The sequence below is a fragment of the Urocampus carinirostris genome, chromosome 7 (assembly GCF_059441175.1).
Source record: "Urocampus carinirostris isolate Australia breed hairy pipefish chromosome 7, RoL_Ucar_1.0, whole genome shotgun sequence".
Taxonomy (NCBI): Eukaryota; Metazoa; Chordata; class Actinopteri; order Syngnathiformes; family Syngnathidae; genus Urocampus; species Urocampus carinirostris.
The window spans coordinates 535,279-557,693 of NC_142355.1; the positions used below are offsets into that span (position 1 = coordinate 535,279).

The 22,415-nt window shown below is 43.5% G+C and overlaps 1 protein-coding gene across 1 annotated transcript in view; it reads left to right on the forward strand.

Moving 5' to 3' along the window:
* Nucleotides 1–1,538: 1,538 nt before the first annotated feature.
* The window catches only part of zfc3h1 (zinc finger C3H1-type containing), a 43,547-nt gene continuing 22,670 nt past the window's right edge, over nt 1,539–22,415 (forward strand). Inside the window, exons 1-13 of the mRNA XM_088339472.1 lie at nt 1,539–2,114; nt 5,667–6,110; nt 6,181–6,338; nt 8,669–9,142; nt 10,341–10,520; nt 10,599–10,763; nt 12,337–12,495; nt 13,591–13,829; nt 15,483–15,563; nt 15,629–15,803; nt 15,866–15,994; nt 18,796–19,365; nt 21,743–21,834. Coding sequence (XP_088195598.1) covers nt 1,592–2,114; nt 5,667–6,110; nt 6,181–6,338; nt 8,669–9,142; nt 10,341–10,520; nt 10,599–10,763; nt 12,337–12,495; nt 13,591–13,829; nt 15,483–15,563; nt 15,629–15,803; nt 15,866–15,994; nt 18,796–19,365; nt 21,743–21,834 — 3,389 coding nt within the window. The 5' untranslated portion in view covers nt 1,539–1,591. The remainder of the gene's footprint in view (nt 2,115–5,666; nt 6,111–6,180; nt 6,339–8,668; nt 9,143–10,340; nt 10,521–10,598; nt 10,764–12,336; nt 12,496–13,590; nt 13,830–15,482; nt 15,564–15,628; nt 15,804–15,865; nt 15,995–18,795; nt 19,366–21,742; nt 21,835–22,415) is intronic.

The following is a 22,415-nucleotide window of genomic DNA, read 5'->3' on the forward strand; positions in this document are numbered from 1 at the left end:
AAAAAGAAGCTTCCATGAGTTCTAATGTACCCGCGTCCCCCTTGACAATGCGAAGAGAAGCACCAGAGAAAAATGAGCAGCAGTTTTTAATATCTCCACAGGATCTTGCCAAAGCCAGGCACCACTCACAAAGCAACTGTAGCTGTATTCTTTCTCACTCACTTTCTCTCCATCTATTTCTCTCTCTCTCTTGGTATTTTAAGGTTTCTGCTTTTCTCTTTCATCCTCTCTCTCCCTCTCTCTTTTTCTCTTATTTCTCACACACACTCTCTCATTCTCTTACTCTTCTCCCTTTTATTTTATTTCTTTCTTTCTCTCACTCTTTCTCACCCTCCATTACTTTTCATCTCCTATCTCTCTTTCTTTCTCTTTTTCTATTTTGTCTCTCTGTTCCTTTTTCTCTATCTTTTTTAATGTCTCTTTCTTTCTAGTCCTTTCTTTCTCTTTCTTTCATGTCTCTTTCTATTCCTTTTGTTCTCTAGCTTCCAATAGCAGGTAGCTGCCTTGCATGGCGGACGCTGATATTGGTTTGTTAGTGTGTAAAAGGGAAAAAGTGTGGAGCACATTGTAAAGCGCTTTGGGAGGTCTTCATTGAACTGAAAAGCGCCATAGAAATGCAGACCATTCTTTTACATTCCATCTTTTTTTTTTGTCAGTTCAACTCTATTTTTAATTATCTCTCTCTTTTCTTTCTCATTTTATTTCTCTTTTGATTTTTTTCCACGCTTTTCTGTCTTACCATTTCTCTTGTTTCATTTCCCTCTCTAATTCCCTCTTTATTTCTCTCTCTCTCTTTCTTTCTTTCTCTTTAATTTTTGCCTCTTTCTTTCTATTTCTTTTTTCTCTCTCCCTCTCGCTTGGTGTCTTTTTTCTCTCTTTAATTCTCTCCTCTCTTTTCATAATACCTCTTTTTCTCTTTCTTTCTCCCCTTCTCTCTGTTTTTATTTCTTTGTCTCTTTTTTTCTCCTTCATTTCTTTTTTTTCTCACCCTAGCTCTGTTTGTTTCTTTTGTTCTTTCTTTCTTTCTTTGTAATAACACAGTAAGCTTAAAACACACTTCTATTCTACAGCATATGAGTAACCTAGATTTTATGTTGACAATATCTGTGTTTTATTTTCCCTCATGTAGGTTTTAGATCAGGGGATGGGGTCATGACAGTCTGTGGTTTGCAATAATCTGTGGTCTGTGCAGCCCTTGGAGACTCTTTGTGATTAGGGGCGTCACAAATAAACAGGACTTGACTTGACATGACTTAAGTTACAACATAGTAAGACGTAGAAGTTGTTATTTTAGAAATGTATATGGGTGTAGGTGCCCTTTGCATTAATAAGTAGCAACAAAAGGCTTGGAGACCCCCGGACTGCTCTCGTCTCTTTTATCTTTGCCAATAATGATGAAGTTGTCCCTCATTTACGCCTTCCCACCGCTTGATGGCGGTAATAACAAAGAAACGATTTTCCGACCGCTGACATGCAGAAACAGATGTCAAACGAAGAAGAAAGGGAAGATCTCGCGGGAGTTGGCTATTAACGGAATTTGCGTCAACGAGACTGGACCTGTCAGCCAGGCCGAAACAGAAGCCCTAAGAAAATGGCCTTGACCAGGTCCGGTAGCCGAACCCAACCGTCTCCTACCCCCGCCCGCGGCGACATGAACGCGGCGTCCGCGACTCCGGAGGCTCCGGCACTCGACGTCGAGCTGGAAGACGGGGAAATCTGCGACGACGACGGCGAGGAGAGCGCCGCCGTTCGGCGGGGGGAGGGGAACCAGCACCGCCGCGGAGGACGGCCCCCGGCACCGCCGCCGCGCCGCCCGAGGCCGCCCTACCAGGGCCTCCTCCCGCCGCCGGACTCTCGCCACATGATGCCCTTCGACGTCCGCGGACCCCCGAACCACCGGCACCCGGACCGAACGCACTGCCCGCTGCCGCCTGGACCGGGGCCCGGAGCCGGCGGTCCTCGGCCCAGCTTCTGGGAACGGAGCCACGGCGCCTTGGGGAGATTACGACGCCGGAATGTGCCTGACTCTGGGCGGGGGCCCTGGAACCGAGACGGCTGGGGTGGTCATAGGCCCCCCGGACTTCGTTATGGGCCGACTGACGGAAACAGAAAACGTATCCTTTATTCGACCAGAAAAGCTGGAAAAGTTACCGAGAAATTCCATCTTAAATTGAGCGACAAGACTCCCCTCTCCCCCAGTTAACGGAACTTCGTGCTACATTAGCTACATTAGCTAGTACAGTCTTCCCTCACGATCTCGCGGTTGACTTCTCGCTCCTCCCCGATCACCAATTTACCCCTTATATTAGTTTTCCAATAACAACCAAGTCGAGTAGAATCAACCATTTACAATTAAATCTTACTATTCGTAAAAAGACACTGTCATATTTGACATCTAGATGTCACTGTAGCGTGCAGTGCCACAAAATACAGGTCTTGTCCTGTTTATTTGTTTGGCCCTTGATCACAAAGAGTGTCAAAGGGCTGCAAAGATCAAAGGCTATTGCAAACCATTATGACAGACTATTATGACACCGTCCCGTCATCTAAAACATGCATGAGGGCAAATAATAAACATCATCAACATAAAATGTAGGTCAATCATATGCTAGAGAGTAGAAGTGTGTTTTAAGCTTAGATTGAAACATTTCCACTGAGGTTGCAGATTGAATCTCAGGGGGAAGAGCATTCCACGACACCTGGGCCCGAATGGAGAACGCTCTCGAACCTGCGGATCTATTCTTGGCTCTTGGGATCACTCGTACAACCAGCGTTTTCAGAGCGAAGGCTCCGGATGAAATTCAATCTGAATGATATGAGGGGGCAAGTTCATGCATGATTTTGTATAATACCAACAGAACCTTAAAATGACATCTTGAGCTAACAGGGAGCCAATGCAGGTTAGCTAAAGTTAGGGTACAAATACAAGGAAGAATGCAAACCACAAAGGCTAAAAATGACCAAACTGCAGAATTTACATGCGATTTTTTTGCCTTTCTCAAGGTTTTATGTTTTTGGGGGGAGAAACGTCTAGCAGCAAGATGCCTGACAATGTCAGAGCCCTCTAGGTGAGCCTCTTAAAATAAATTCAAATGTTTTGACCTACGAGTATTCAAAAATAGTTATATATTTTCCTTATTATTCAAATTTAGTTTTTAAATCATTTATGTTTATTTCTCCTAAAGGCTTTAAATCGTACACAATGTCCTGTAAAGAGGGTTTTTAGTGTAGTATGTTTTTTTCTCTTTGTCGATTTGGTGACCTTGAGTGTCATCAAAGGCCCCTTCATCTTTTAAGCATTATTATTTTAAACAGAATTTTGCGGGTTTAATTTCCAAAGTGAAAACGGATTTTTGGTGACTTCTAAAGTGCATTTATATACTATTGATGACAACGTAGGGTACATTGTTTTACAACAAGACAAAATGCGTTACTCCAGGATAAACATGTCAATAAATATTTCAAAGAAATCATATTTAAAACATGAATATTATGGTAGATAGGTAGAGACAGGCCTAAATTGTTTGCTTATCAAAAAAAAATCATACAATGACCCGAACAGTCACATTTTCCAAGTGAAAGAACAAAAAATAAATATGAATAGAATTTTTCTATTAATACGCAAGATTGGTGATGGCCTTAGTCTTTATTTAAAGGGACCTGAAGCTCCCCATTTTTTTTTCCAGATTCAGTACAAAGACACCAAAGGCAGGGTATCGCTTTGATCCTGTAATCGATACATTTCTACGTTTAGGCTAAGTTCACACTTCAGGGAAACAGAATTTCTTTTTTTCACAGATCTGTTAAAGCCTGTCTGAACAGCACATACCCGCATTTTTCACAACCAGACCCAGGTTACTTTTATATGTCCTCCTAAATTTGATACATGTCCTATTTTTTGCAATGCGACTACCGTCTGAACGAACAAAACACATTCGTGCGATCTGCACATCGTCGATAGGTGGCAGACGTCACCATTTTGCCTTCGAGGAGGCACGAGGAAGCCGAGAAACAAACAACCACGGTGGCCGCAAACACAGTGTCATTAAATCATACGTTCATGGAAGATGAACACTCGTTTATGTTTAACTCTCGGAACAGCCAACATCGCATCTCGGATTCACAACACGTCGCTCGAGGTTATTCTTAAAGCGATAGTATCCTCTAGAGGTCGTTAACTATATTTACATTCAAATCCAACCGCATGGATGGCATTCGACGGGGGAAAGTTTTGGGTTTAATTGATATTTGGGTGCATTGCGTGTAACCTCGCGTGGACTCAATATCAAGAGGATGGTGTCATAATAGTCTGTAATAATAAAAATAATAATAGTTTGCAATAGTCTTTGATCTGTGCAGCCCTTTGAGTCTCTTTGTGATTAAGGGCCAAACACATAAACAGGGCTTCATTCTTCTGCGCATGCCTGACAGTTGTGGCGTTCGCACAAAAAGTTGCATACAAGTCGCATTTAGTTGGAAATGTGAACGACCTCACAAAAACATGGAATTTCACCCCAAAAATAAGTAAGCATGAAGCTCTGCAGTGTGAACTTAGCCCTTAGCCCAGGGATGTCAAACTCATTTTAGCTGGGGGCCGCATGCAAGGAAAAAAATCTCACGGGGGCCAGACTAGTAGGTGTAAGAGAAAGAGCGAAGAAAAGAGAGATACAAAGGAAGACGGAGTAAGACAGATTAAAGAGAGAGAAGGGGAGAGATACAAAGGGAGAAATAGTGAGAGAAATGGAGGGCACAATAGCAAAAGAAAAGAGACAGAAAAAGACTAAAAAAGAAATAGAGAAAGAAATAGGAAAATATTTAAAGTATGAGAGAAAAGAAAAGACCAGAAAAAGAAAGAGTGAGCAGGGGGAGAGAAGGAAAGGGAGTGAGAATGTGTGAAAAAATAAGCAGAGAGAAAAAGAGAAATAGAATAAAGGGTGAGAAAAAGAGAGAAAGGAAGAGTTGGAAGAGAAAGGATCAGAAAGAAATGGCAAAAGAGTTTAATGTTTAAATGTTTCAATCTAAGCTTAAAACACACTTCTACTTAATAGCATATGAATAACCTATATTTTATGTTGATAAGATGTGTATTATTTGCCCTAATGCAGGTTTTGGATCAGGGGATGGTGTCATAATAGTCTGTAGTTTGCAATAGTCTTTGATCTGTGCAGCCCTTTGAGACTCTGTATCAAGGGCCAAACAAATAAACAGGACTTGACTTGAGGTGGAAAACGATTGAAAAAAAAGAGCAAGAAAGCGAGAAAAACGGTGAAAGTGACAAAAAAGAGAGGGAGAGTGAAAAGAGAGAGAGAAAAAAATACAACTGCGGTTGCTTTGCGAGTGGTGCCTGGCTTGGGTGACATCAAGTGGACATATTTAAAACTCCAGCTCATTTTTCTCTTGCGCTTCACCCATTGTTGTCTCGTGGGCCGGATTAAAACCCTTGGCGGGTCTGATCCGACCCGCGAGGCCGCCTGTTTGACACCTCTGCCTTAGACGCATCGCTCAATTCCGTTAAGCCTCGATTTCCATCCGATATGTCACTTGATGCGTCGTACTTGTGACTGGTGTTTCGATATCATGTACTACGGATTGTTTTTTAGACGTATTATTCCGTGTGCCCATCTACTCACATCTCTCACCGGACTTTCCTTAATGCGAGACCGTAGAGAAACAGCTCGGAAGAAGCCAAATGAGAAGACCTCCGCCTTTGCTGGCAAAATGCGATGGCGGCGAATCCTTCGAGGACCTGCTGTCCAAGTACAAACAGATTCAGCTGGAGCTGGAGTGCATCCGGAAGGAGGAGAGCATCGCCCTGGAGACGGAAGTGAAGGTCCAAGGGGAGGAAGCCAAGGTCCAAGGGGAAGAAGCCAAGGTCCGGGAGGAAGAGGCCAAGCTCCGTCTCCCGGAGACGAAGGTCCGGGGGGAGGAAGACCAGCTTTCTTTCCAGGCCAAGATGGAGGAACCGATGGCGTCTTCCACACCGGCTACAAAAGAACTCCAAAAAGGTTTCCGGGCCTTCAACATCAAACCTCTGCACGTGAAACTGGTCATGCCGACCGGTCTGGAGATAAGCGCCGAGGAGGAACGTCAACATCGGACGGAGAAGGAGGGTCAGTGAGCGAACGAGCCGATCGGCCATCTTGGTTTGAAGCGGCCTCCATGTTTGTTTTGTCGCCGCAGGGACTCTCACCGAGGAAAAGGAAGCGCCGGCAACGACCGAAACGCCGGAAGAGATGAAGATGATCACGGACGGCGACCAGGAAGCCAAGGGTGACGGCAAAACCCCCGGGGCGGAGTCCTCGTCCTCCAGCGAAGACGTCTACATCTGCCTGGACGAGGTCAGCTGGGATGTCCGTCTCTTTCGTTTTTCAGTGCTTTCGTCTATCGTTTGTTGATCGAGTGGACTTAAGGGCTCCAAGGCGCACCTATCTCAAGTAATATCACCTTAGATCAGTGGTTATCAAACCCGTTGAAGCGACCAAACCCTCTCATTTCATACGCGCATTCACCGAACCCAACTTTAGTGTACGGTCATCCCTCGTTGTGGTTTCCTTCCAAAAAGACGTATTTTCATTGATAAAATATTGTTTTCTTAGGGATCGTCTGATACGTGTTTTTTAGGTCCGATACCGATTATTGGTATTAAGAGGAGGCCGATAACTGATATTTGTAGTCGATGTTCATTCGCTCTAAGAACTTCAAAATTGACATGATTAACAATGCAAAAAGAAACACATGTCATAAATCCAAATCAAGCTCTCAGCCTTTTACAGTCGATAAATTAGAATTCCAACACAACTTTCACTTAAACAAGACACTGAATCCCTAATGCCCCCAATAAGCAGGTAGGCGCCTTGCATGGCTGACTCCCTATTGGTGTGTGTGAATGGTTAAGTGTGAAGCACATTGTAAAGCGCTTTGGGATCTCTTCTTTCACTTGAAAAGCGCTATAGAAATGCAGACCATTTACCATTTAAACTAAAAAGGGGGAGAGGGGAGGAGCGAGTGAGACGATAGCTCCTCTAACACAGTTTGAAATATATTTAATCGGACCTTCGAATAAATAATAGGCCAAAACCGAAATCCGTAAAATTCCCAAACACGGGTGCCGAATAATCGGTCGACCTCAACTGTATTTTACATCAAAAAGCAAATAACAGCCTCAAGCATTTCTTTAAACAAATAAAAGTACTGTACTTTGTAAATGTTTAAGACTCATAACTTCTGTACAGTCAAACTTTCATTTTTAAAATAATCTAAAATACTTTACGTGATGGAAAACTGTCGTTACCTTTTCCTTTAAGCAGGGCCTAGCAACCCGACACGTTAAGTCATATTGGACCGGAACAAATCAAATCAAATGTCGATTCGTCAAGCTGTTTTGTGTACGTGTGCAACCTTAAGCCGCAATGTCATTTGCACACAATCAGAGAGCCATAAAAGCAAAAATAGTGAGATTTTTTTGGGGGGAGAGAGCCACACCTTATATTTCAAGAGAAATTTCAACTCAATTGCCAAACCCGCTCTCCAGGCAAAAGTTCTTTTCGGAACATTTAATATCACGGTGTGATGTTTGCTAATTTGATAAACTGTAAAAATAATAATATCACAGCCCGTGTCCCATATTCATATAAATCGTCTACTTAAAATTTGTCTTGCTCCTGCAGTAACTAAAAAGCGGTGAGACTTTCATGTTTGTCCTGAATAATGATTTAAAGATAAGCAGCGGGCAAAGTTCTATGGTAAAAATGTCACAAAATACTGCAAACGAGGATACCGACGTACTGCATTAACCTTCGGTTCAGACGGCAGTGGTCGGGGAGGTGGAATGCGTGCCCTGTGTGTATAGCTCCCCCCATTCCTACCGCTCACCCACCAAATGACCCTGGGTTCTTTTCTAAGGCTTTGTTTTGTTAGGTGTCTCAACAATGAACATATATTATTTCATGAGCTTCCATGTCAAGTATTATTTAGCTTCCATGTCAAGTATTATTTAGCGTTTTCCAGCCAAATCGGGGTTTGTCGATGTGACAATTTGACTGTAAATTCTGGTCAAATTTGTGCCCTACATAAACTAAACCGGAACCCTGGAAGAAATGAGTATCATATTTGCTTCGCACGCACAACAACCGGCTCCGTGTATCAAATCAGTCACTAAATGCGTGCGCTCTGTGGGGTCTAAGTCAACCTCTTTCATGTTGTGGGAGAGCTATTTACGCTAGAAAAGATACACCAAGCATTCGATTTTTTTACAACTGGCAGTTGGAGAGGGTGAGGGGTCAGAAGAGTAGGAAACTTACGTCCATCTCCTTAGTCGCGCTCGCAACTCTGGGGGGCCCTTCCCCCACCAAACTGCATTTATTTAGGCAGAACAAAGAAAGAAAGAAAAAAAACGCCCTTTTGGGCAGTACCAATATTTGAAACATAAACATGATACCATCTGGTTTAAAAATACACACTTTTTGGGGAAGTAGTTTAAGCCCACTTTACATCTCTTTTTATTTGCGAGCCAGACGTACTCCTGAAAGGAGCAATATATGGCTTGTGAACCTAAGGTTCCCGACCCCTGGTATTGCAATTCAGAATGCTATACCGGGGATATGATGAAAATCCAGGAGCGAGCGATTTTTGCATACGAAATGTGTTTTTTGGCATGTGACGGATGCAGCTGGACAGTCAGGTGGAGGAGGAAGACCTGTCGGAGCTGCAACTGCGTCTGCTGGCCTTGCAGTCGGCCAGCCGCAAATGGCAGCAGAAGGAACGGCAAGCCTTGAAGAACAGCCGAGGGCCCGTCCGGGCCGAAGTCGGGCCCGGCCCCGGACCCCCGGACCGGGGGCGCCAGCAGCGGGCCGAGCCGGCCGGCAGACAGCTGCCCAAACGGGCCGCCAGAACCGTCCCGGGGTCCGGCAGGCCCAAGGGCGGCGCCGGCTCGGCCGAGCGTCCGGAACAAGGCGGCGCCCGAGGCCGCAAGACGCCGTTGAGGAGACCGAGGCCGCTGCGCACGCGCAAACTCCAGAGGGACGAAGACGAGCGGCAGAAGCGAGAGGACGAAATCCGCAGGATCCGAGATCTCTCCAACCAGGACGAGCAGTACAAGCGCTTCATGAAGTTGGTGGGCGGCAAAATGCACGCCAATGCCAAGGTAAGACCCCTCCTACCCCGGCCTGACATCACAGCTGCCAAGGGGGGGTGAATCCTTTAAGTTCAGGGTTTGTACGGGGGCTTAAAATCTTTGAAAATCCTTGAAATTGTTGCCATTTCCATGTTTCTTCCCAATTTGACTCTATAGACCACGGCAAGAGTAAGGATGTTTATTTTTAAGTGCGTGAAAATGTCACTTACACGCCTGCTCATTATGGCGTTGACGTGTGACGCTCTCCCTACTGGTCACACCCAAGAGGACAGCTCGACTTAGAAAAACAGCTTTTTGGTCTGAGCTCACGGAGAAGAGCTCTTTCGGCGCCTAAACAGCTCCACAGAATTATTGTTTTTTTATTGATATATCATCAAGAATAATAAAACAAGTATTATTTAATTAGTGATTTTGTATGTTTTGCAGGGAATCCCTGCAAAACACATGAAATATAAGTTAAAATCTTCACAGATCCACAATTTTTGGGGGGGGTATAAAACAAAACTATTTTAGATTTTGAAAGACTGAATAGTTTTATAGTCGAACAAAACCCCCAAAAATGCAAAACAAGTATAATTAAAAAGAGGAACTCTTCAGTTCTACAAATAAATGATAAAACACGAAATAAAGTTTCATTTACGATTCTATTTCATCCAATTGAGACACAGATCCTCTGATAAACATGCAAAAAGTTAAAATCAATGAAACAAAAAGCAAAAGATCGGCAGTCGAATGAAAGATGGAATGCGCTCTGCTCCTTAGCAATAATTATCTCTAGATTGAGTCCAAATTTGGCCCAATTTTCCATTTTTTTGTTCATACTTTCCCTTTTCTCTTCCAAATTCAACTCCATTGTTACCCAACACCTATAGAACCTTTTCCGTGTTTGTAAACAAATGAGACCTATTGGAGCATTGTTGAAGCAAAATGGCAGAATTCATGTCAGTTTATAGAAGCCACGAAAAGATCGGACCAGCTCAAAATAGTATAAAGAACTGTGTGCCAGCAGCAAGATAGCAAATTTAAAGCATCAAGTTTACAAAAACGAAAAAAACTCTCTCGATCTGTGCTGGATTTTTTTCCTTTGGAGGTACTTGGGAAAATGGAACAATTGCCTTTGAAAGTGCTTGAATCTGGCCTTTAAGAAGGTGTACGAACCCTGCATCATGGCCATTAAAGCCCCTTCCTCTCGCTCTGGTCCCTTCAGCCCAAGGACGGAGAAGGGCGGAAACCCATGGGCAGGACGGGCTCAGACTCCACCGGAAACCTTTACCAGTACGATAATTACGAGGAGGTGGCCATGGAGACGGACAGCGAGCCGGGTTCTCCGCGAGTGACGTTCCCCTCGGAAGGCGCCTCCTCGCTCGTGATCACGTCCGACGTGACGGTACGTATGCTCGCCCCATACTTCAGCTGAGAATCAAAGAGAACCCGGCTCAAGGTTTTTCATTTATTTTGCCGGCAGTCGTCGAGCGCCGGCCGTTTTGCCCCGCCTCCGCCACCCCCTCCGGCGAAAGAGGACAGGCTCCCCCCCAAGCCTCCGTTTGCCGACGAGGAAGAAGAGGACGAGATGCTTCTCCGGGAAACCTGTCTCATGTCCATGGCCAGCAAGCGGGTGGTGACTGCCGAGGTAATCCTTGATTGTCTTTTTGGTTTTGACAAATTGAGAAAAACAAAACGAGTCAAAAAACAAAGCCAATATCAATCTACCATGTCCGAGAAGGAATAGGAAGAAGGGTATGCTTATTTCCTCCTACCCCTCTTCTGTGTATTTGCATACAACAGACACTTCACGAATATACATATTTACATAGGCTCATATTAAAGGACACTAAGGAAATGCGAAAAACATAAACCAGTCTTTTATCTTGGGCGGCAGTAGCTCGGGAGGTAGAGCGCTCGTCTTGGGATCAAGGGATCCCAGTTCGAATCCCGGCTCGTCCGTGTTACATGTCGAAGTTTCCTTGGGTAAGACACTGAACCCCTAAAACCCCCAATAAGCAGGTTAGCGCCTTACATGGCTGCAAGGCTGCTATTGGGAAATGTGGAGCACATTGTGAAGCGCTTTGGGAAGTCATTGACTTGAAAAGCGCTATAGAAATGCAGATCATTTCATTTCATCTTCTGTGGATGCACAGTCACTTTATCATCACCATTGCTGTTTTCACCGTCGCCATCCTCATCTTTTCTGTCTCCATATATTTTTAGCATACTATACAATAAGAGTAAAACAATGTCGCTGGTGCTGATGGTGACAACTGACTTGCGGCGTGTGTCGTTCATCGAACAAAGTATCTTTGTACCTGCTGTTAAAGGGGACCGCCCCCAAGCTGCAGGATCACCCGTCGCTAAGTTTCCTTATCTATGCGCTAAAAAAGACAAGGCATGGGAGCTTGAGCCTGATGCATCCAGCATCAAAGCTTCCACTTGTCTGCCCTAACTATGAGTTGTGCAGACATGCCTGTCTTGTGTTGTTATTGAAAGTTATCTCTATGTGATTGTATCCCCATTTATTCTGCTTTTTGTTTTATTTTTCAACATATTATTCACCTCGTTGTTAAATATTGATCAAGATGGTCATGAATTTGCCTAGTATGATGGTGACAGCAATATCATAACAACGTTCAACAATAATCGACATCGTTAATCATGATGATAATAACAAGAATGATAGTCACGATAACCGTTTTAATAACAACAAGCTTAACTATTAGCTTTACCCATCTATTGACTGTATAAGGCTTCTGCTCACTAACATTATTTGGATACTGAAAATAATAACAATTATGGTCACATAACAATGATAATAATAATCATAACAGTTATAATAAATTAGATTTGTTTTTTAGTTTCACCCTTTTATTAACTATATAATGATACTAATCAGTAAATATCATTCAGACACAAATAATAATGACGATAATAACAATAGTGTTGATAACATTTATGATAAAGATGATATTGTTATTAATAATAACAAGGTAACCATCCATTTGCTATGTAACGGTTCGAATCCCTAAATAGGATTCGGAACCCATTTTCTTCCTCTCTGTACTTTGACGATAACGTGTTTTTGTACCCGGATTTAAACAGGTGAATATTTAGATATTGTTTGAGTTCATCCTGTCAATTGTTCCAAAGTTTAACTCGCCATACATACAAATTGACGGTTCATTGATAAGAATGTGGTTCGGTGTGCACAGGAGCCATCGCGGAGCGGACCTCCCTCCCCAACGGTGGCGCCTCCTGCTGGCGGCGAGCAGCCCTCCAGAGGAAACCTGAGCGCCGTCAGTCTCAACACTATGACGGCACCCCGGGCCGCCAAGTTTCCCCGAGGACCCGCTTCCAGAGCGCCACTTGTGGTATGATGATGATGATGAACAGGGTTGAAAAACAGTAACTAGTTACTTTATTTCAAAAGTAACTGGGTTTTTCTTTTTTGGTCTTCTGTCTTGAACTCCATTATTACCCAACATCTCTAGAGCCCTTTCTGTCTTTCTGAACAAGTGTGACATTTTGAAGCTGCGCTGGCATTGTTGAGGCAGAATTCATGTCCGTTTATAGCAGCCCATTCACACAAAAACATAGTAGATCACAGATCGGAACCGCTCAAAATAGTATGTGCTAGAAGCAAGATGGCGACTTTATTTTAGTCATCAACGTTAACAAAACAAATTGTTCTTTTGATCAGCGCTAGATTTATCCCCTTGAACGTACTGGAAAATGTAAAAACATACACCTGGAAAGTGCTTGAATTTGGCCATTAAAAGGTGTACTAACCCTGGCTTTAGTCCTAGCACTTGTTAGGAATTAAATATTAAAATGTAGCGTTTACCAAATTGTTCGAATTAGTTATTTGACCCCATTAACCAAACACAACCTACATTCACCTAACAATGCGCGCTCGTTTCTTGATGGAAAAGATGTACAAGAGACCGGCATTTCCACACTGGGGCAGATTTAAATTCTTAAACAATTTAACTAAATGAACTCCGTCGAATATGACCGATTTAGCCGAATTAGTGTCGCTTGAGTCTCTGTCAAGCCTCCTCTCTCTCGTTCTCTCGCTTCTCCTCTCGGCCCACGTTTTTCCGCAAGCTGGTGTGCCGGCTCCTCCCACGGGCGTGCCAGGGAAGCTTCCTGGGCTCCATCATCTTGGAGAAACAACTTCTCCAAACAATGTCTGCCGTCCTCAGTCAGAGTCCTGTTATCAACAGAACTAGACAAAATATTCTGCATTCGGATAAGCGTGACCTGTCATTGAACTTAAGCCTACTTGGTGAAAATCTTCATTCCACTCAATAAATGTAACTTGTATCCAATCGTATACAATTTTTTATAATCAAATGTATAAAATCCTTCACACTGATGAAAAATGCTCGAAAATGGACTTAAAGTTGGAATCATTTTAAACGTCCCGTAGAGCGGCAGAAATAATATGGCTCAACTGTCTTTAGCTTCCTCGCCACAAGTCGGTGGTGGTGTCCCTGAATGGCTCGGACGACAGCGACTCGGATTTGGAGGGCGCGGCGCACGGCGTGTTCGGAGGCCTGGAGTTCATGATTAAAGAAGCCAGGAGGACGGCCGACGTCAACGCTAGCAAAGCCAAGGGCCCGACCGCCACCTCGGAGAAGGAGAACAATCCTCTGAGGAGCTTCCTGGCCGAGGGACGGTTCCTCGGGGAGGAACTGGCCAGGTGAGGAGATGCCCTGCACTCTCTTACATTTCCATGTGTGAAAACGCTCGTCTTTCTTAGCTGGCCTGCAATTTCAGGTTTCCTGCGGGAAAGAAATGTATCCTATGAAATTCGCGAACGTATTTGTAATTCCAGCCAAGGTTAAAAGGACGATGTACCAAAATGGAATCAATATCGCTTTATGACCGGTATGAGCGTTCTTTTCAAGGATTTCTAGTTCCAGTTTGGTCATTGAGTGATGGAATGTTTGGCCAACCACAATTGTCACATTTTGGGGTTTAACAGCGCCGGCCAATCAGAAGTAGGTTTTGATGGCACCGACCAATGAAGTTGACGCAAAGATGTATGTGCGCGCCCTTGTTGGATGGTGTAAGCTGTCAGTCAAGCAGCCCTTTTACAAATGGCCACCAAATCAAACGCGGTAGCTCGTAGCTTTAGCGGCTCGCTACATTAAAAAAAGAATTCATCAAAGAAATGGGACTCTGATGGAAGTCAGAAGAGCCCAAAGAAAAGCCGATCACCAGTGGGTGCTCCGTGGATTGTTATCGCGTCTGGGAATCAAATGAGGCGGTGTCGCATGGAAAAGTTAACAGCTCGGCTTACACCTTTTGATTCAGCCACCACTGGTGAACAATACATAGCGCGTCACCAACGCCTGGTCCATGACTCCCAAACGGATGACTTTGAGCTAATCCTCGATAAAAACCGCTACATTCGCGAATCTTGTATTTTAGTCATCACAGAGTCCTTGCAGAATTTGCGCTTACCTGATGCTATCGTGTAGCTAGCCAGCCGTTCTCGAATTCGCGTGCTTACGCTAAACGGAATTGCCGTCCAATTTTGTATCATGACGATAGAGACCCTTTATTCAACTGCAATTTGGTTTTTATTTGCAGATCTATAGTTGACATTTTGTTACAGTGGTATACTCTCGGTCGGTAATAACGTCAACTCAAGATAAGTTTGCGTGTCGCTATGTCGAAGTTCTCCCAAAGACAAAACAAGCGCAGAAAACGCACTTTTCTTTTCAAATCAGAATTGCAATACACACAATTTGGGTTTTTTTCCAAAATCGTGCAGCATGATGTCTCGTGTTTAGGGAATATTTGTGTTTTTTTGTCGACTTAAGTTTGATTTCAAAAGGGATTATAAAAGTTTTCGAAAGTCTTGAATTTAACCCCCATACGTGTCTTGATGATGTCCCAAGTCACAGAAAAATGCGCATGCTACATATTTCTGGAATTCAAGATATGATGAGCATTTTAAAATCTTCCCATCAGAGAAACATCACGTTCAGTCTGAAACAAGATACACGACAACCATTCAGCTGGTTTATCCCACCAGTGACGTCCCTTCGCGGTCATCAAATAACACTGGGTCATTACTTCCGGGACCATCCGGAGAATCCAACCGTGTAAGATATTGACTCCAAAACACACGATAATGCTGACATTAAAAAAAAAAAAAAAATCTGCCTAAAAGCATTTCTGCTTGGTTGGACGTTCCTTGTCGTAATCCATCGGTTTCGCCCCAAAACTCCCCTTTAAGAATAAACCGACTCGTAAAACCGTTCCCAATACGGTCGTTTGTCCCCTACGCCACTCTTGGCCAATAGCGGGCTCTTCGTCACGATCTGTGTTTTGGGTCCGGCAGAGAGAAGCAGCGAGCGACCCAGCACGACACTCACTCGGCGGCGGCAGCGTACGAGGCTCAGCAGAAGCTACAGAAGCAAAGGTAAGTGGGTGACACGTGGCCACGCCCGCCGGGCGACCTTCAACGGCGCCCGTCTCCCCCTTCAGAGAGTTGTTGGCGCGGGACGAAGCGCTGCTGCGCAACCTCCTGCTGCAGCAGCTGAAGAAGTCCGAGTCCCTCCAGGCGGCCGAGTCCAAGGTGGCCAGGCTGCGGGAGCAGATCCAGGCCTCGGAGAAAGTGGTGCTGGCCAACAAAACGCTACTCAAGAAGATCCAGGAACAGGTGAGCGCCCGTCCCCCTGGGACGCTCCACCCGACGCTCCGTTTACCGCTATGCCCGTCTAGGTCCAGCGCGTCAGGCACCGCGTGTCCATCAAGAAATCGCTGGCCGCCCGCTTGGAACAGGAGCTGATGCGGTCTCGCCAGCCCGCCAACAGAGAAGCCAAAAGCCAAGCTGCGCAAGTCGGCAAGTCGGTGAGCTAGCGCCCTACCTCGGAATAGGAGTGGCGTCCCTCTTTAGGATCTCGGTGGCGTACGTAGCAGTACGATACGTAGTCTCGATTGGTTACCTCGGCGACTGACGAGAGGAAAAACGTATCGTGTAGTGCATTTTGGGTGACTGATTGGTGCACAGGGCTACCATTTTGATAGACGTTTTTTTGAAAAAGAAGTGCTTGAAACCCTTGAAATGCTTTAATTTTAAGATGCTTTAAAGGTCACAAAAATGTTTGAATTTTAGGTGATGGGCTTGAAATTGCTTCAAATTGTTGCCATTGCAACTTTTCAAGGCAGTCTGACACTCTAGACCACGAATAAAGGAAGAAAAAAAAAAAAGAAATAAAGACGCTGACACGCCTGCTCTGGCGGCTTGTCATTATTGCGTTGTCATGACAAGCGTCACCGCCCCCTAGTGACCACACCCAAGAGGACGGCTCTATTTAAAAAACCGGCTCCTTTGGCTCGGCTCACTGAGAGTTGCCAGCCGGCTCTTTCGGCTCCTAAACAGCTCCTCAGATTTTGTTTTTTTAAATGATATATTATTAATAATAATGTGAATTTCCAAATGAATTAATTATTAGTCTTTAATATGACAATTACACATGATATACAAATTAAAATATATACAAATCAATTTTAGATTCTTACACAGTGAACAGATTTAAAGTTGAACAACACAGAATCCTTGAAAATGCAAAACAAAAAGGGTCATTTTTCTGCTTTTTTTTGTACATACACTACTTTTTATTACCCATCACCTAAAAAGACCTTTCTGTGTTTGTAAACAAGTTCATTTTTGAAGCAGAATGACACAAAAGGATCGTAGGTCATAGAGAGGAACAGCTCCAAATAGCAAAAAGCATCTGCTAGCAGCAAGATAGTACATTTTCATAACCTGTCCTCAGGCTACTCCGGTGTACTTATGGGACTATATGGTGCCAACTTATTATTATTACCTGATTCTAAATCACACAAAATGCAACCTCAAAACAAAAAGATTGTTGGTCTCATGGGGTGCTGCCTGTTTCCGTCATCTTTCTCTTGCTCTATTTTTTCCTCATGAAACCCACATCGGCTGCAGTTGTACTATTAGATGGCACCGAGAACTATTTAATCTAACAATTATTCCGCATATTTCGCTTTCCTTGCAAGACAAAAGATACATAATCATACTATTATTTTCATTTGGCTGTAAATTGCCCACTCCTGGGTTTACAAATAAAGACTCATAAAATTATTCCCAATATGGCCGTTAGCCTCTGTCCCTTCGATTGACAACACTGTCGGCCAATAGCATTCTTTTTTTAATATGGTCCCCAGGCCGCATTTGGCTATAAAGGACCCGTATTGATAAAAGAGAAATCGCCTTCTTTAGCTCCTAATATCTCTAGCCAGTCATAAAATATTCAAATGATGATTGACACATTGTTTAGCAATCAGAACAGAACGATAAGCCGATATTCACTGTGTATTCAAATCAAATCTGAAAATTACTGAAAATCCTGGAATGACTTCTGGAAAGATAAGTCAAACATTTACAACTCTTTCATAATATCTAAAAAAAATTGACAAGGTAAAATGCAGTTCATTGTTATAGCTGTAAACTTGTCGTCTCCAAACAGCCTCTTTTGGAAACTGATAAACCTACCCATAGAAAAATGTGTCAGATTGTAATAAAATTTGACAAGGTACCAGGTAAGGCTTCAAGCTATTGTCTCACCCGTTTTCCAGCTAAGATGCCCATGCTATAATCATCTGCAGGCATGCGATTGCAAAATAAAATTCAGGCGAGCCTTCTATTTCTGTGCGTTCCAACTCCGAGAACTCATCGATAGTATCACTAGCAGTGATTATTTCAGTTTTGTACAAAACGTCGAGAGTTTTCAAAAGAGACCAAATCTGTCCATATTCTCCAAACGGTTTAAAAACGGCATTCAGTTGACTTTGGATTTTAGGGCAATTTGACTGTTCCCTTAGCGCAGGGGTCAGGAACCTTTTTAAACCAGAGAGCCATAAAAGCAAAAAATGTTTTAAAAAGAAATTGACAGAGCCACATCATATATTTTCAGACAAAATTGAAAAAACTGCCAAACACGCTCTCTAGACAAAAGCTAATTCTTCAGCACATTTGATTTCACTGTTTGTCATTGGATGATTTCATCAAATGTATGAAATGATAATAGCGCCAAATCCTGTGTCCCAAATCAAAGTAAATATGTCATTTACAATTTGTCTTCCACCTTCAGTTAAGAGTGTTAAGGCAATTTTTTTTCCCATGAAATTTGTCCTTAATAACGGTTTCAAAACAATGTGCATGCAAATGTCACAAATGACTGCAAACGATAAGCATATCGTCATATTCACTTGCGCTGAGCGAGGGAGAAGGAAGTGCTTTGCGCTGTGTGCAGGGATCCGCCCACCTGTACTGCTCACCCAATCAAAGTCCTTTGCCAGCGTTTTGATTCATCACTTTAAATGGTTTCTTGTCGAACTTCTGCATTAAGTCGCTTCGGCTTTCTATGGACCAAAATCGGGATGAAATCGCTTGACTTTGGAACGCTACAGAGAGATGTGCAATAGTTACATTTTATTTCGGAGCCATGCGTACTCACGAAAAGAGCCATATATTGCTCCCGAGCCATAGGTACCCTACCACTGCCTTAGCGGTTCCCTCGTCGATCCAAATTGTCGTCTTTGTTTACCTGCCTAGACAAAACCGGCTGTTTCGCGGTCCACTCCTCCTTCAGCCGATGACGTCTTTTCTGTTGCCTCCCTAGGCGAGGAGGCTTCAGCGAGCGGATGCCGCCAATCGTTTCGCAGCACTGATGTCTCAGAAGCAGCGTCTGCAACAACTGGAGTCGGAATACGCGCTCAAGATCCAGAAACTCAAAGAGGCTCAAGCCTTGCGCAACAAAGCGGCAGAAGAAGCCGTCGGGCGACGCTCCAAAGCCGCCGTCCGCACCTCCCCCGACGTCCGGGTCCCCAGCCCGCCTCGGCCTTCCTTGCACGACCTCACCCAGGACGTCCTGGTCCTGGACAGCGAGGAAGGCCCGGAATCGGAGGCGGCGGAGGACGCGGCGGCGGAGGCCTCCGTCCGCCCTCCACGCCGCCTCTCCAATTCCACCAAACCCAACCTGGAGCAGTTGAGTTCTCCCACCGCTGCCAAAAGCCCCGGCGGCACCAAGTCCGCCAAGAGCTCGGGAGAGGCGCTCGCCGATTTGGACTTGGAAGCGCTCGGGGGGCGGCACCAGCGCCGGCTCGGCCTGGCGGAAGTGCTCCTGGAGGAGTTGGACGGCCTGGGGGAGTTGCGGCCCGACCCGGACGGAGATCGGCGCAAAATCCCGAAGGTCGGAACACATAGAAAACACAATAGGATCCTCTTTGAATCTCCAAAAGCCAATTTTCCTTCTATAAAATCATTGTAAACTCATGCCTCCCAATAATCATCCGAGTCAACCCCAAATATGAATAAACCACATTGAAATAGGAATTAAAGATGAACAAGATAAATAAGATACTAACAAAAGAAAATGCGAGTTTATTACACAAAGGAAGTCAGCGGTTGCTAACAGAGGTGCCGTAGTGAGTAAACACAAAAGACTATTGATGATACGTAAGCACTTACTGTGCACCCAAAATGAAAGGTACTGTCGTTTAAATGCCTAAAAAGCCACAAAACGAGATGTAATGCGATTAAAAAAACACATTATCGCCAGATCAGGTCTGTAATTTCTCAGAACTAGAGGAGCTTTTATGTAGTGAGGCCACAGTCTGAGTAAATGTTTTCTAACTAAATACAATTCTGGATGCCAATTACATTGATAGATCGTTTGTAGAATTTATTGTAGCGAACTACTTTTTTTTTCCATAAGAAATCAGCGAAAAACAATCCGTTCCCGGCCTCCCAAAATGATCTTTGTCAACTCAAAATAGCTATCAAATACTTACTGTACAGCTAAAATCAAAGTTACTGTCACTTTAAATCAGGGGTCTCAAACTTGCAGCCTGCGAGTTGACGGTTTGTGGCCCTCGCCTTAATATGATCGTACTGTGTATTATTAGGAACCTTGCAGTCAAAAAGAAATCATTGATTAAAGAAATAAGTAAAATATGATATTAGTGTTGATGTTTGAAATACTTGTAGGTCAATACATTTGCATTTATTTTACATAACATTGGCCTATTGTTCGCTAAATTACTGCTAAAAGTACCACCCAAAAAAAAACGTTTTTTTCTTTTCTTTTTCTTAAATTGTTTCCTTCTTTTTGCCACTTTTCACTACTTCAAAAAAAAAATCATTATTTGCCCCTTTCATCTTTTTTTTTTCCTTTTCATTTGGTTAAAAGCGCAATAGTGTTTTTGGGAATACTTGCAGCAGCAAGATGGCCGACATTAATGTCAGCTCCATCTGAGTGAGGCTAATCAATATATGCAAATTTCTATACCTATGAGTACTTTAAAACACGGATGTTAATTTCGTAGTTTGTGTATTTTTGCTTACTTCTTGAATAAGTATTTGTTTGTTTTAATGATTATTTTTTTGCTAGCAGGTGTCGCACTGTCCCTTAGTCTTGAATATTGACGCTGGGGCCTCAAACGATCACCTTGTTGGCCTGCAAATTGGCCCCTGGGCTGTGAGTTTGAGACCCCTGTTGTAGACAGTCAATGCCTTTTGCTCTCTGTGACGGTACCTCTCGCTAGCTCCTTGTCGCATAGCCAAATTAACAAAATAGTGTTGGCCATTTTGAAAGAGCAGTCGGGCCCCTGGTCGGTTTTACAGCCTCCATGACATATTTTTGTTTTCATAGCGTACAAATAAGAGATATTGACCGATCGTACTGCTTCGCTAGGTTCCTCACACGAACACCAAGCTCATGATTGTCGATAATTTCCTGCTTCCTTTCAATTGGATCATTCTCCTTTTTATTTTCCGGGACTCATGCCTAGGGACACAGAAAGGGAGATAGATAGATAGATAGATACTTTTTTCATCCCCGTCGGAAAATTCCCACTTTCAGCAGTATCCTTGTGTTGAAAATAAAACAATAATAAGATAAAAGATATAGAAAATAAAAATACCCAATATAACGGGTTGATATATAGTATTTAAATAGTGCTACATAAAATACACACAGTCATAAAAATAGGGTAATATGCAAATGTGGGGGTGTGGTTTAATGTGGGCTTTGACTCCCCGGGTGGAGTTAAAGAGCCTCATGGCATGAGGAAGAAATTATCTCCTCAGTCAGACACAAAAAGTAGATGATATACCATGGGCCTGGAATGATTTTCCCCAAAAGAGCCATAAAAGCAAAATATTGTGATTTTTTTTTTTTTTTTTTTTTTTTTGGGAGAGAGAGAAAGAGCCGTACCATATATTTTAAGACAAAATACAGCGAAATCGCCAAACCTGCTCTCCGGACCCAAGCTTGCATTTTATTTCTCTGTGTCACATCAAATTCATCACAGTCTTCCAAATGTCAACATTTTGTCCTTCATTTTTTCCGTATATAATATAATAATGGTTCCAAAAAAGGTGCGAGCAGAGTTCTTTTGTAAATATGTAATCAAAAACAGCAAACAAAAAGGTTATGGACATATTTCCCTTCAGGAAAGATTTGTGTTTCCAAAAATCTCTCATAGAGAAGAAATTCTAGTGTCTCGAGGTGCTCGTATGTAGAGGTATGACCATTTGCTCACCCGTGTCCACGTCTGTTTTCGTAGATGGTGACTGCAAGCACAGCGACAGTTTGGCCCAGCAAACCGGTTCCATTTCAACGATACCGAAGTCCTCTGTTGGCCTTTAAATCTTACAGGTGAGCTTCCGGCGCCGGAGGAATTTTTGCGGAAGAGAGCCATACCATGGTACCTCTATTTACGAAATAGAATTTGCCCTGGGCGTCGTTATGTCGCCTGAAACGTTTGTAAACAAACCAATCTTGAATACCAATCCTCTAATCTGTCCCAAACCCTGCTAAAATATATTTTTTTAATTATTTATAAAAGAGTTTAAGAACATACACGTTAAAATTAGATAACCGCACAATAAACATAAAAGGAGAGGCACATCACATAAAAAAACAAAACAAAGAATCGATAGATAGATACTTTATTCATTCCCGTAGGGAAATTCACACCAGCAGTATTCTTGTGTTGTTTATTAACAGATTGACAGGATGGCCTCGGGGTGCTATGTTGTAGTTTAGCAACAGCAGAGTGGATGACGTCACACGCTAGGCCAAAAGTTCGACGTCCCTGCAGCAGTTGGAAATCTTTGTTCCCAGGGTTACACCACCTCGTCTTCACGTAGATAACGAGTCTGCCTCCTCTTTGCTTCCCGCAGGCTTTCGTGTCTCTGTCTAACAGCACTGAAGCCGGGTAGCTCCACGTTAGCGTC